The sequence below is a fragment of the Stegodyphus dumicola genome, chromosome 3, assembly GCF_044657685.1.
Source record: "Stegodyphus dumicola isolate Sdum_Otavi_A_Nest chromosome 3, ASM4465768v1".
NCBI lineage: Eukaryota > Metazoa > Arthropoda > Arachnida > Araneae > Eresidae > Stegodyphus > Stegodyphus dumicola.
In genome coordinates, this window is record NC_140770.1 from 128,598,164 (window position 1) to 128,613,996 (window position 15,833).

The window sequence follows — 15,833 nt, forward strand, 5'->3', positions numbered from 1 at the left end:
GTAAAAGAAAATAGCGGAGCGCGCGAGAAGTTTTCGGTTCGTTGCCAACAATAGAAATAAAAATGAAATAATAAAATTTCTATAATTCAGCCCTAAAGATAAAAGTCCTCTGTGTTGCCAAAAATATGCAACAAAAAAGAGAATGACACGGGGCATTGTCAACTAAGTTAGTTTATGAACCTACAATGAAAACTCTCACCTTTTTTTTTCAAAAAATCCTAATTCTACTATGAAAAACCAGAGCGCACGTAATCTCAGACATGGATACCAGATTATATATATTAGAAAAAAGCATATATGCCTCTTGGGATTTTTATTCTATTGTGAGTAAATGGAATTACCATTTCTTAGGAAATAAACATATATGTTTTCCTACATGTATATTTTTATTCTGTTTTCTTGTTTGCCGCTTATTTTTCAATCAATATATAAGTAAAAGGAGTTCAGATTGTATAGACTATGAATTTATTAAACATAACTTAAGTAACAAATGTAATTTACATATTATTAAAAAATGCATCTGCTATCAGAGGATCAGCTCTGCTCTGCTCTATTATAAAATTTCGGTCACTTTTATTACAGATCATCCACTCTTGTAATAATATAGTTTCTCAACCAACGCAACTCAAATTGCATATGCAGAATATTTATATTTTTATTAATAATTAGTGTCGTTATTTCAAAAGCGTTCTATGCGTTAAAAATGACTTAATTTCTTTCTTTTAACACAAAGGGCGTTAGCCCTGAAGGACTATTAATTTCGTTTTGGCATTTTGCATCTAAAACTTTCACTGAATCACTTTTCAAATTGTTGCCACCAAATATTATCCAATATTATTATCAAACAATGAAGAATCTGCATAAATTTATGCATGTTTCTTGCATTGTGATAAAACATCAAATTTTGAATAACGTATGTCTCCACCCGAAATGTACCATCTGGAAATCCAAATTTGTAATTTGAAACTCGTTTTATTACCTATTTCATATTTTGTAAAGCATTTATGAGATTTTGATTAAGAAAATCGATGATTTCAAAGCGAGCAATGGCAACACTGTGAAACAACACTGGGGAAAACATTCTTATCTCCAACGCTTGATATTGCGTATTGAAAATTCTAAAGGTATGCTCTTTTTAAATTATTTTACGATATTGCTGTTGAATTGAATTTTATGGTTTAAGTGCAAAGAACACGATATTTAATAAATAAAAGTAACACATAAAAACGTTCTACTTCCTGATAAACTATCGAGTTCACATTTTATACATACCCTGTGAATGAAAATACAAATTGATGAAACATACTTTTTTAAAAATTTTATTTAGTTTTTTTCAAAATTAATGTTGAAACGTTTTTTCACACATACCCATACCTTCATTAACAGACAAACCATAATTTTCCATACTTTACTGCTGGTACCAGCAACCGAGCGGTAAAGTCGCTGAATACTAGTATTCGGTCCGAGGTTCGAATCCTACAAATGGGCTGGCTGTCGTTCGTGGTTTTCCCCATGTGTAACGTGTATATGAGCCAGTTTCCCTTAGAAAGATATTCCACGAAGGCATCACTTCCCTTAAGCAGATAGCCCTAGTGTGCTTTGCCATAATCTATCGAAGCAAAACTGATTGCATCAATAGAATGATGAGGAGGGCACAAAAATCTTTCAAATTAAATTTGTATGAAGTTTTTTAACTTAATTTGATTGTTTGGCGAAGTTTAAAAAATACCTGGGTTTTTTTTCACTGTTTGACGTCGATTATTTTAACATTTCAATACCTAAAAATATATTAATTACAAAGTTTTGAAGTTTTCCCAGGTTAAAAAACAGATCCATCGCCCTCTTTTAAAACGAGAATAATAAGTTATTACAAGTTTAAACAAGAATAATGACATATTATTTGGGAGATTTTCCACATTTTTTTAAAAACTACGTTATGAAGTACAAGGGCAAGTACGAGTTGTTTTTGCGTATCGCTTGAAAACATAGTTTCAAGGTTACGAACCCATTGCATACCTCTATTTTTCTCTTTTCCTAAAACTCCCAGAACTTTGCTGTTTGCAAAATAGAGCGGGAAGAAGTCTTTTAAACGAAATTCATAAGAAAGTTTTAACAAAATTTCAGATGTTTTGGGAAAATTGATGGATTTTTTCCACCATTTGACGTAACAAAATTACTAGAAATAAAAGATCGGATATTCGTTATAGAAAAACGATTCTTAATTAAATAATTTGACTTATATACTTTATATATATGTCTTACATAAATGACTTATATATTATACTTATATATATATATAAGTAATAAGGCTAAAAAGATGAAAACTAAAAGCTTGGGCACCTAAATAACGAAATCTATTAATCGAATTGCATTGACAAATGTAATATAAGATTTTCTTTTATTACTCTCGAAATAAAAGTATAGATAAAACTTGTGAAGAGAATTGTTTAATTTTTTATTGCCATTGAACTATATAAACTATTACTTTTCTTCTTTTAGATTATTAATTATTGGATGAGTTTTAAACATAAACTTATTTTATAAAAACTTCCTTATTTTTTATTTCAAGTCAATAGATTTTACTTAAAATTTGTATAACTACAGCGAAAAAAGTCCATAGATAAAAAAAGGCATACCGTACAGCTATTCATTAACAAGAATAAATACGATGATATCATTCAAAGAATTTCTGGTAATTTAGTTCAAACTCCTTAAAAACATTAACTCGTTAATTTTTAAAAACGATGCAGACACACTTCTTGGCTACACTCTTCGAAGAAAAAGTAATCAAAAGGTAAATTAAGTAACAGTTTCTGGTAATTCAATTTTCAGAAACGGTCATCATCATTTTTATGAAAATAAAACCAAAAACTTACATTTTTAGTTTAGAGAAATAATAAAAATGCACATACTGTCATTTCCTGTCGCATTCTACATTACAATACTATCATTCAGTGTTGAAAAGAATGTGCTCCAAAACACTAACTCACAATACAAATAGATATTGTTATTTCGTGAGAAAGAACAAATATTTTACTAATAATTCTCCTCAAGAAAATATCAATTTTCTTTTGAGAAAAAATGTAATCATTCTTTTCGCAACAGCGATTTTAAAAAGCGTGTCATCAGAACAAAATTTAACCTTTTTATATACACGTATGCTATTTTTTATATAAATTTTCATTAAAATTCTTATTGGATTTCTGGCAGATATAACAGATGCACCAGATATTTACTGTACATATTAAAAAAAGGTCGAAGATAATTTATGCCGATAACTCTTGGAACGGAGCCGATAATTTGTGGATCCAAAGTCACGTGAATAACACGAAAATAAAGGTTTTCCATTGAAACATCGGTTAGATTAACATCATTCATTCTAGAACATTAATCAATATTGTTTAGTTATCGCGTTCCTTTTTCGTAGAGCTGAAAATGGTAAAACATACTTTATAAAATACAATAATAATTTATTCAGATCTTTAATTAGCTGGTCAGATAAGCAGGGGCATTGAGAGAAAAAATGGCGCAACTAACAGATGGCACAAAAAAGAACGAATTTGTATACCTTATATCGGGGTGAGTTAAAAAAATCAGTACCACCACTACCAACTAAAGAGATCAGATCGCGGTTAATAGCCAGATAACCGCGCCAAAGAAAAACAGAAGTTAATAAATTAAACATAGATCAAAATGCCTTCCGAAACAAAGAGTCGTGGAAAATAATGAGCCGGCTTAGGTTTCGTAGCCTCATTTGAAGCCTTTCAGAAACTAATGCATAACGATGCTTACCCGAACAGGTGGTAGTGGATGATTCAGATGCATTCGTAAAAAAAGAAAAAAATTACCGCGCAAGGTTGACGCTCCAAGGTCAACCACCTGGTTTTTGTTTTCAATGTCCAATTACAGCCAGTGGTATCATGAACGATTCGCACTTCTAGAATTAGAGCTCCGTGTTCCATAATAGAATTCTAAGAATGCAAATTTAATTATGCTAATCAAGATGAAAGTCTCATGGAAAATTTTGCGTTGATGAAAATATTTTACGGATGAGAAGTAACCAAGAATACGTTGCCCATGATTGATATTTTTAAAAGAAAATAAGAAAAAATCTAAATTTAGTCATAAATTTACGAATAAAAATTTATTTATTACGTTTTTCATTCTGTTACATAGTTTCAGATTTTTTACTAAGAGTAATGAATAGGTTTTTTTTTTTTTTTTTTTTTGGATATAAAAAGAAAAAAAACTTAATATATTATACGCAGTTTTCCCAAGGCAATCAAAAGCATGAACATAAATACGCATACGCGATTGAGAACGGTGTTAGAAATTTTATTACTCACCGAAACATCGACAAACCAAACATAAGTGATTAATATACTCGTACTACTTCTTTTATAATAAATATGTCCACCCCCAACTATCCTGAAATGTAATAATTATGAATTATTACATTTCAGTATAGTTGGTGGATACATTTCAGGATATCCTGAAATGTAATTTATTAGCTGTAATTACTAATTATGATTCTATAATTGATTGTATTGTCAAGAGACTTAAGAATGACACATTATAATGCCAAATGATAGCTCTCCTCGTGTTAACACCTGTCTATTTTCAAGACTCTCACTCTATTTACTTTTTATTTGCAAAGATAGGACTTTGTTTCCTTTATTTTAGGACCTAGCTTTTATATCTACACTACTTTACATCTATATCAGAGTGTGTGAACCATCCTGTCACTCAGTAGAGTGACATTCAACGTTCAGCTTTCTCGTCCACACTTGCAAGCGGCGAGTTTTGTGCTTCACTTTTAACATTACCATTGGCCTCCGGTAGCACTGTACGAGTAAAAACGCTATTTTGTTATAGACTCGTTGTATAACAAAATAGCGTTGTATCAGCAAAATCCCAGGAAAAGGCAAAGTATTTATCAAACAGGAAAACAGGAATAATCTTATTCTTCAGCTTGAAGGACATTATCACAGTGCAAAACTTATTCCTGAATTCTAGCGAAAAGACATATTATTTATTTAAAGTTATTTATTTATAGTGTTTATTCATATTGTACGCAGAATCGACGAGAGGTTCATAAATATGTATTTTTACCGAAAGAAACACTTTACAGTTCCGTAACTTTTCTCAAAAGCACTCGTACAGCTCTTCTCAGTGTCACAGAGCACAATCAGTAGGTAGTTACACTCCAAATTACTAAAAACGTTAAACACAACGCAATGCAAAGCGTATCTAAACTAAAAGGCGAGGCTGTCACGGATGTCTCAATACTCCGATGTCGTTCTGAACCAATAACTGAGAAACTGATGCTCTCACTGGTGTTACATAGTTTTGCCCCTGTCATGGAGAAACCTCTAGAACTTCTCGAATTTACTAGAAGGCATATGAGGGCCGGAGCAGTTACATATCAAGATTAATTACATTTATTTAATCACAATATCAGTTACAGTTATACATGGAGCGGACCAAAATGCTCCAAATGGTCGCCAAGTGCGGTGACTTTGGCGATTTCTCGACAAAGTTGGCAACGAAAATTAGTCGATGTCTCCAATTTAGCGAGACTGACATTTACTCTATGTTAAATAGACTTGCCGCCTGTAATTTACTTTTTTGGCAGAACATTACCACTTTCAAGCATTTCATTTTACATCATACAAGAAATACTACAGTTTTAAGGATAACTTTAAAATTTTTACATATATATTACTAAAATTTTACATATATTTTTACATAGATTTTATATAGATTTACATAGATTTTTACATATATTACTAAAATTTTTACATATATACAAAAATTCATAATAATATACTCCATGCTATACCCAGATTATTCGAGAATCTAAGATCGGCTTCGGAGGTCGGACTCCATGTCCGGTCACTGTGGTGTTTCACCATTACTCCTGCAATCGGTTATGATCCGTGGAGTGGGGATGATTTTATTTATTATTATTCTTTTCCTTTTAACTCATTACAGTGTAATAACGAATATGTAAATTATTCGCTAGCATTTTATGTTAAACAATTGCCTAATAATTATAATAGCCTTAATAAATTATATATTGAATAATGCAATTTAAAGTTTTTTTAAGGAACATTATGAATGTAAAAACCAACAAACAAAACTGATAGCACAACATACATTATATAATTGAAGAAAATACCTAATATAATTATGTGATGCTACATAAAACTGGTACGTAACCTATAATATGCATACATTTATATAACTATACGCAAATCAAATTATATACATAATACAGCATATGAGGTAGGTAGTAAGTTCATGTTTTACAAATTTTTTAAACATTTCTGGAATTTTCAATTTTTGTTTAGTCTTTATGTTTCTTAAATGACACTTGAATTGTGAATTGAGATTATTTTTAAAATTTATTTAGACAAGTTCGCTGGTGCAATGCCGGCAACTGTGATTCGGTTGGGCGGCGTTACATAAAGAAGCAGAATGTTAAATTTCAGAAAATTAACAGCGTTTTCAAGCACTTCTTCCTACTGAAATACGTTGATGCTTGCAGTAGTATTCTATCGTTAAGTATGTTATTCTGGGGCCACATTTTCTGTAGCTAATTTTCAATAATTCTCACGTAATATCCGGAAAGACAGTGCAACAAGGTGCTTTATAACACGCAAATACTGAAAACCACATTATTTACAACATCACATACAATACTAACATTTTCCTTCAAAGTTCCTTATAAAATATGGGAAAACTCTTAAAGAATTTTGAATTTTTGTTCTATTTTTATAGAATTTTGAATTTTTGTTCTATTTTTATTAAGCATATAGTTTAAAACCGAAAAATTACTTAAAATTCGACATATTTTAACTATTATGAGAATCTGAAGGCCCATCCTGAAAGTGGAGACTAACGGCAAATGTCCCTTCTTACGCTAGTGTAAATTATTCCACTGTTATGTGCTGTATAACACACATTTCCATTATCACAATTCACTCGACGCCAGAGCAGAAAATTCAGTATCTTATGGAAACTGTCTAATTCATGAAGAGTAACTACTTTAAATCATATTTATGCAAATAAAACGTTACCTCTTAAATGCAAACGTAATTGTCTTACCTGAATTCTCACTTATCGTATCCATTTAACATGAACAAGCTTTAGACAAGAATTGCGGAAACGTAGTTCTGTGCAAAAGTATTCCAGTATCTAAAGACATCGCGTGATGCATAATAGGGAAAAATATTTAAAATCCTGAAACATTCGAATGCCAAGCATGCGTGTAGACAGCTCAGCTGATCAAAATTTGCAAAGTAAATGAGAAATCGCATTATCAGCTGTCTTCTCTGTAAACAATATGAACAACTTGCGTGTAATGCGATGAAGGATACTGAGGTTACTTCTATGTACAAACAAACGAGTATCTAAGTTACTTAATGATTTCAATCATGAGCATCGAGAAAGTAATTAACAGTGATACATTGGTAATTATCGCTGTTCAACGAAGCATATAGTTTGTCACCAGGGAGGACAAAAAAATCGAATTATGTATTGTGTTTAATGTTCAGCATTGAACAGCATCAACTGTTACGCAGAGGTGAAAGAACTCTAAATATAAAAAGTGGATATTTTTTTATGAGGAAAGGGATGTAATTATAGAGAAAGCGATGATTCAACATCTCGAAACAGCAATGTATTAAGCAAGTGGTATTAATGATTTTAGCCATATTCATTTTGAGAAGATGGGAATTACACCATAAAAAATTCAATAGAGTTTGTAAAAAAGGTTAAAAACATTTCTCCTAGAAATTTACTCATGGTTTCTTTTCAAATTTTATTTTATTTTATTTTTGACAGGCAGTTAAAATAAAAACTGCGATCAAATTTTCACAAATCCTTTCAAGCAACTTATCCCATCTGTAGCGAATTGTGCCAGATTATATGCTCTTGCCAAAATTCATAAAAGTGGTATTCCTTTCCGTCCTATTGTATCAAATTTAAGTACTGCCTCGTATCCGTTAGCTAAGTATTTAGTTTCTAGATTTTCAACTCTATTAGACAATAACATTTACACCGTAAAAAATTCAATAGAGTTTGTAAAAAAGGTTAAAAACATTTCTCCTAGAAATTGACTCATGATTTCTTTTGATGTAAAATCATTATTCACCAATGTTCCAGAGGAGGGTGCATTAAGATGTCTAGAAACTAGACTTCGCGAATTTCATTTCTCTTGCATCGAAATTGATGAGCTAATTTCTTTCACTCAACTCTGTTTGAAACAAACGCATTTTGCTTTCTAAAATAAATATTACAAGCAAACTGAGGGATCAGCCATGGAAAGCCCCCTCAGTCCCATCCTGGCCGATATCTACATGCATTATTATGAATCAAAATTGTTTGAACTTTAAACTTCCCGGTATGGTTCCGCTACGTAGACGAGACTTTTACCCTGTTTGAAGGTAATAAAGATGATTTAAATAAAGCTCTTTCAACAATGAATTCTATTGATCCTGCTATTCAATTCACTTTTGAACTTGACACTTGCAATTCTCTTCCGTTTCTCGACATTCTGATCACACGTAACGCATCCAACTTCAGTACTACGGTTTACCGTAAACCTTCATCGGTTTGCCTTCCGCCACACTTTAAATCATGTCATCCGACTAAACAAAAGTTAGCTTCATTTTATTCCTATGTTTTCCGTGCTCTTCAAGTTTGCTCCTCCAAACTAGCCCTTGATGAAGAACTAAATTATTTAAAAGATGGGAATTATCAACTTTTTATTCTGAATTATTCTTTTTTTTATGCCCCGTATAGTATACCATTTAAAATAAACTGAAAATAAAACTTAAAGCAACGTTTTTATTGCATTTTATGTACACCGTATTCAGTATGTCTAGTAATGCCGTAAAGGTTAATCATCAACTTCCAGGCAGCTCAAATTTCACACTAATTGATTTTGGCTTCTGGGATTTCATATGTTTTTTGACAATAAGATTACTAATTTGTAACACCCGAGGCATGTATAAATGCCCTTGACCTAAGAATGATCTCAACTATTATCTGACGCGTGCTGCTGAAGGGCACCTCAACTAAATCTGATTTTTTTTAATAAGGAAAGTCATTCTACCTAGGTTTTATAAGGTTTCTTATAGAGATGGACTCATGAATTACCTTGAATATATAGATTTGATAAGCACGTATCTCACATACCAAAAATTCCTACCTTGATGTATCATATACAGATCCGAAAGGAATATGGTTCCATGGACAAAGAGATATATGGGGATACTTCTCATTGTTTCGAGCCGTTTTGCTATTCATATTTGCATAAGGTGTAGCAATCACTGACTGCTATTATCATCATTTTTTTCCTACTGAATTCCAGCTTGTAACAGGTCTCTAATATTTTGGTTCAGCCGTTTTGTGAATTTATAAGATTTCATATTTCAATAAATCTTCAATTCAATTATCTTAATGTAAGAATTATTCAATTCTAGTGATAAAGATCCCGTTGTAGGTTAATTTTAATTCAATATGTTTTATATAGTAAAAAGAAAGAAGCAAAGCAGGGCGTAAATTTATATTTTACATTCTCAATAAGAATTTATAAAGTATTACTTGTAATCGATTATTTTTGTGTTGGGATCAATTATTTTTGTGTTGAGCGGGATACTCTCCATTCGTCTGATGCTTAATTCCAACTATAATTCTCTAATTAAAAATAATTTATATTAGATGTTGAATATTCTAAATATTCTGGAATCCGAATCTGGATTTTAAAAAATTCTCAAACTTCTCGAAACCTTCATATCAAAATAACAGTAAAGGGAGAGAAAATAACTCTAGCTTAATATTTAAAGTTTTTAAGTGAAGCAGGTTCAGACATCTGCCTTTGATAAAAAAATGAAGAATAGGTTTCTTGTAAATATGTCTATATTTATCGAGACAATATAATGACAATTTAACAAATGAAATATGTTCTTAAAACTCTGAAAACTTGAAGTTCATTTTCTCAATATAATTTGGCAAAAAAGTATTTGAATTAAAGCCCAAATGTTTTAAAATGTAATAGAAACATTTTACATCAAAGTAACTGTAAAGATAAGATGATTATTTTCAGAATTAGCACATATAAAAGTAGTAGTATAAAAGTAGTTTTCAGAATTAACACATATAAAAGTAGAACACTAAATTCTTTCTAGAATATTGAACATGTGACACTTACAGCCACCATATAGTATGAAATTGCAGAAAACGCGTTTTTCACTAATATTGTGGCCATCAATTAAACGAACCTTTCTAGCAAGAGAATTAAAACATTTAACAGCTAAGTTAAGATCTGACAGATTTGTACGGTAAAAAAAGCAAGTATTTGAGTCTTGGAATTCTAGTATATTCGCAAATATTCGAGAATTCAAATGTGTCATCTCTAATTCTAATAATATAGCTTATTTTACCTTCATTCGTGAAAACTCTTATTGAGGGTTAGATAAAAAATCAATAGCTCTGTAATGCTGGGGAATGATAATAACATACCTGTTTCTAATTAAAGAAGTTCTCAATATTATAGAAGCTCAACAAAAGCATCCGTAATGAGAAAAACAAAGTTAAGTCACTGTACAGGAATCTTTGTTCCTGTTTTCATAACTAAAGCAGTGTTTTTATCTAGGCGTGATTTTCGGTTGTTATTTTTCTAATCTAATCTAAGGCTTCGCAAAAATCGAATTTCGGAATTTTTCTTGCTATTTTTAAATTTCTATTAAAGGTGTTAAATCATTTTTATATTTAACTAACTCTCATAGTACTTCTATGCTACAGTTTTCGTAACCCTGCAAAGTAATCTTATTCTAAAATTTAATGCAAAAGATTGAATTCTGAAGTCCTATCCCTAAGTTTTTTAATTTTCTAGAATACAAAGGAAAAAAAACCGTTTCCCGAAGTTCCATAAAGTTTCCCTCAGTTGCCAGCTAATATCAACAAGCAATTTCGATGACAAATTATCCTCTTTAAAGACAAATGCATTACTTAATGAAGGAAATTTGTATATATAGTATATATATATATTATAAAATGTATAAAAATGCTGATGCTATTTAATTACCATTTAATAACTAGATCTAGATTTCGATTTAATTAAAATGGTAATCTAGATCTAAAATAATAATATTCAATATATTTTCAGAACAGAATTAGTTTCAGAACAGTTTATAAAGAGAAATTTCAATTCAAAATGTTTTAACACAAAGTTTGTTTAATTATTTACTAATTACAAATGATTTGTGTTACTGTTTGTTTTTTTTCTACTAAAATTTTCTTTGCCATTGAAATGTTAATATGAATCGCAACCTTAAAAGTTTTAGCATTTTTATCGGAGATGAATTTCAAGCAGCGGAGCTTTCGCGAATTTTTACTATCTGTTCCGCGAATTTTGTCTTCTAAAATAAACTGTCCTCTTCATAACAGACGCACCTGTTAGAATAACTTACCAAATTATAAAGGGGATAACTTTCACAAATAGCATATAAAATAGGGCCACGGATGTTATGAGAATCAGAACTCTTTATATTATGAGAAACAGAAATAGATTAGATTCATTATTTATGTAATCATAGCGTCAATGGATAAGGTAGCAGAACCGAACAGATGGAACTATCCTATTGTTCCTGATCATCGAAAGGCGTGGTGAACAACCTACATTTTTATCCACCACGATAACATTAGAGCATATTTGAGTTGTATGCTTCTTGTACGTATCGTGATCGATATAGTAGATTCATTTTTGTATAATGTAATATAATGTAATATAATTTGTATAATGTAATGGAAGTGTTTATGTAAGATTCTACATGTTTTTTTTCATTAGCTACAAAATTATACAGGAAGAATGCGGATATGCATTCCGTGCAAAGATTCTAAATTAAGTCTCTTGGTTATAATAATAATCATGGTAATGAATCTTAAAAGTTCTGTATCACTGACTCGCAGTATTGTTAGAAGTATATATACACATTGATTAAAGATTTTTGTTTCGGAAACAGCAAAACAAAATGTGATGAACCATAAAATAATCGCGTCATGTTTCTGGATAACATAATCAGGAATTACAGCATTGCCCCCCAAAAAGGGATTTTCTAATAGTTAATAACTGCTGTTTGCAAATAAAACTGAAAAAACACAGGTGTCCGAAAAAAATGTGAATTACTGTATGTTTTTGTTTAAGAGGTTACATGCTTGCAATTTTACATGTGTTTTACTTAATCACTAGGGTTTAATCTTTTCCAAAAAAATGCAATAACTGGAAAACATTGAAACATTCAGTAAAAACGATTAAAAAAAGTTGCGTAAAAAATAATGAAGCTTTTTTTTTTTTTTTTTCAAAATCTATACCAAACCAAGGTTTCATTATTGCCTAATTGTAAATAAGTAACATATTTCAGCATAATAATTTCACCGTGAAGTATAGGAAAGGTAAATAATTGATTGGAAATAAAAGTAAATTGAGTGCTAAAGGAAATGGTAAAACTGAGTTATTCGTAGTTTGAAGTGAAACTAAATTACATAATATTAGCCTTTAACTTCTATGTTTTCATGTCAGACGAAACTTACGGAGTTATTTATCTTGATTTCTTGATTATTTTGATTACTCTCCACCCTTACCTATAGTTTCTTCTTCTCAATATTAGGCACTTCAGTATTGGAATTACACTAGGATTCAGCAACTGCAGACTTTATATAAATGGTTCTAAGAAACTGAAGTATTTTTAAATCCCTAGAGCAGCAAGACGACTCTCTATTCGAAATAATATAAAAATGAATCATCAAAGAATTGCCCACTGTTTAGACAAGAGAATACGTACATAAAATGGGCACAATTTACAGAAAAGTACGTTAAAGCGAATATCTTTCATTCGGGTAAATTTGATTTGTGAATTTACGACCGACCACTTTCTGTGGAAAATTTTATATAAAATATTTTGATTTTTATGCTGTATAAAACAAAACTTCGGAAATAATTTACTAATCAGAAGGAGCAATAAAATCGATAAAGGAAAGTTTTTTTTTTATTACGGCAAAGCCTATTAGTCTTAAATCGTAGAAATAAAAATGCTTTCAAAGATATCTACCAATCTTGGCCAGCCTATTTTTTTGTTGGGAATAGAAACTAGAACGAAATTCCGGTGTTTAGCCATCCATCCAGAAAGTGATCTCTTATTAAATTGGTACCAATTAATTATATAATTAATTCCCAATTAAACATACTTTAGATTTCACAATAGGGCGGTACACAGGTGGATGTTGCCCTCTCGGGATTCAAAGCATATGTTATAGGTGTGGCAGCTTCTACAGACGGATTAATATTTACAGGACATGAAACTTCTTCCTGGCAAATGTAATATGTTGAAGAATTCCGAATGCAATCGGATACAAAATCCACGCGAAACATTTCCTAAAATGATTTCTGTTTTATTCCAAACATTATTTGATTCGTTACTCAACCACGCCCTTTCTTTTTTGTTAAGTAAAAACTGGAAAAAAAAAAAAAAAAAATAGAAAAAGAAAATCTGAAAGGTTTTAGATTTTAAATTACGTCCAAAGGAGAGCTTTATTTAACATTTTGTATGTTACCTTTATTTATTAAATATCATTTTCTTCGCACTTAAATCATAAAATTCAGTTCAACATCAATATCGCAAAATAACTTTAAATTGAATATATCTTTAGAATTTCCAAGCTGGAGATAAAAATGTTTTTTCTGTACAACATTGCCATCGCTCGATTTCAAATTTTTGAGTTTGTTAATCAAAAATTCGTTAAAGTTTTACAAAATATGAAATCGATAATAAAACAAATTCGAAATTTGGGCTTCCAGATGCCGATATTGGCAGTAGGATTACTTTATTCAAAATTGGATGGCTCTAGGTACCGCCGTTTTATCACAATGTGAGAAACATATATGCATTCATGCAGATTCTTCATTATTTAATTTCTTCAAAAATAATACACGGCGATAATATTTGGTGGCAACAGTTTGAAAAATGAAACGGACATTCACTGTGTTTCGACGCAAAATCACAAAACGGAAACAATAATCCCTTAGGAATAAAGTCTCTTTGGACTAAAAAGAGGATTTCAAAGGTAGAAATAAAATTCATTTAAGCGGGAATTACTTAAAAGGTTTGGTATGTATCGAAACAGTTGCGGGTCTGGAAAAAGAAAGAGTCATGCATGTCATCAAAATGATCCCACCTCATAGCAAACGTTATTCTCAGGACCCAATTAAGAGAAATTAAGAGAATTTGTGGACCTTCTTTCATGAGGCTGTAATATCCACTATCTTTGTTTCATGCTTAAAAGTTAATACGATTAGAAATTATACTATGATCTTAGAACTTGACTTTGTCGGGATTTTTCGGCCTAGGTTCTAGTTATTGGAATAGCGGTAATGACTGGACCTGTGTGAAAAACAAGGAGCTTCTTTTTTGTATCAAATTCTTTAATGCTTCCAATAACGTTGGATTTACCAGATATCGCTGTTTTTTGCATCTTATTTTTGTATCATTAAAAACTAGTTAAACTTGCATACAACCTCTAAACACTTTGCAAAAAGTAGATATTAATTTATTCTTAAAAAGTGAGTTTAGGTTTTTATGTATAGGCATTACTACAAAAGAAATAAAATAAAAGGCATGGATAAGCTATTGAACTGTTTTAAAATTTTATACTTCTTACTTCAATATAAAACACAAGCTAAGAAAATTTCAGACTTAGATTGACGTTGGGTTTTATAAAAAATCCTATTCACTTCGAAAGAGATAGATCTCTGTTCTTCAAGAAGTACAATTATTTCATAATAAGCATAATTTTATCAATTGAAGAAGATGAACCTTACCCCCCCTTTTTTTAAGCCCAAAGGGGCAATATGCCCAGTGACAAAACAACGATACCTACCCAAGAGACATCAAACTTTAAATAATGTACTCCCCCCGCTCGAAAATGGGCATCTGGAAGCCTAAATTTGGAATTTCTTTCATTATATATTTCATATTTTGTAAACCTTTAAAGAATTTTTGATAAACAAACTCGACGATTTCAAAGCGAGCAGCCCACCAGCGGCCGAGCGGTAAAGTCGCTGAACACTGGTAGTTCGGTCCGAGGTTCGAATCCCGCGAACGGGCTGGCTGCATGGGCGTTTTCGTGGCTTTCCCCATGTGTAACGTGTATACGAGCCAGTTTCCCTTAGAAAGTCCTCCACGAAGGCATCCCTCCCCTTAGGCAGATAGCCCTCGAGGCTTTGCCATAATCATCACACACACTCAAAGCGAGCAATGGCAAAACTGTACCACAAGGAAACATTTTAATCCCCAGCGCGAGACGGTGTATGGGAAATTCTAAAGATATGCTGTTTTTAAATGTTCTGGGGTATTGCTGTTGAATTGAATTTTACGGTTTTGAATGAGACGAATATCATATTTAATAAATAAAGGTAACACACACGTTAAAAAACGACTCTTTGGGAGTAATACAAAATCTGAAAGCTTTTAGATATTTTTTAATGCAATTTTTCTATAGAACCAAATAAATCCATGAGTTTCGGATTTGTTTCCCATTATTGTTTAAATTTCTATTATAACTACTAGACTATCTTTATACTTAAATAATTTTTTTGCTTCTTTCCGCTGGAGGTTTTGCAAGAATACATTGCTAAATAACCCTGTTTCAAAATCTGAACTAAGAGATTGAACTACTTCAAATATTCCAGAACTTTTGGAATACAGGAGAAAGCATTCGCAAAGTTACATATAGTCTGATATCTATCGCTAGCGACAAAAAAAAAAAAA

General features: G+C 31.1%; 1 protein-coding gene across 3 annotated transcripts in view; it reads right to left on the bottom strand.

Moving 5' to 3' along the window:
* Positions 1 to 15,833, bottom strand: part of LOC118191459 (uncharacterized) — a 212,975-nt gene that overhangs the window by 129,228 nt on the left and 67,914 nt on the right. Inside the window, exon 1 of one of the 3 annotated variants that reach the window (XM_085813302.1) lies at positions 7,111 to 7,203. The exons of the other annotated variants lie outside the window; for them this stretch is intronic. Coding sequence (XP_085669428.1) covers positions 7,111 to 7,135 — 25 coding nt within the window. The 5' untranslated portion in view covers positions 7,136 to 7,203. Of the gene's footprint in view, positions 1 to 7,110; positions 7,204 to 15,833 lie in introns of those variants that run through there. 3 annotated transcript variants of the gene reach the window in all.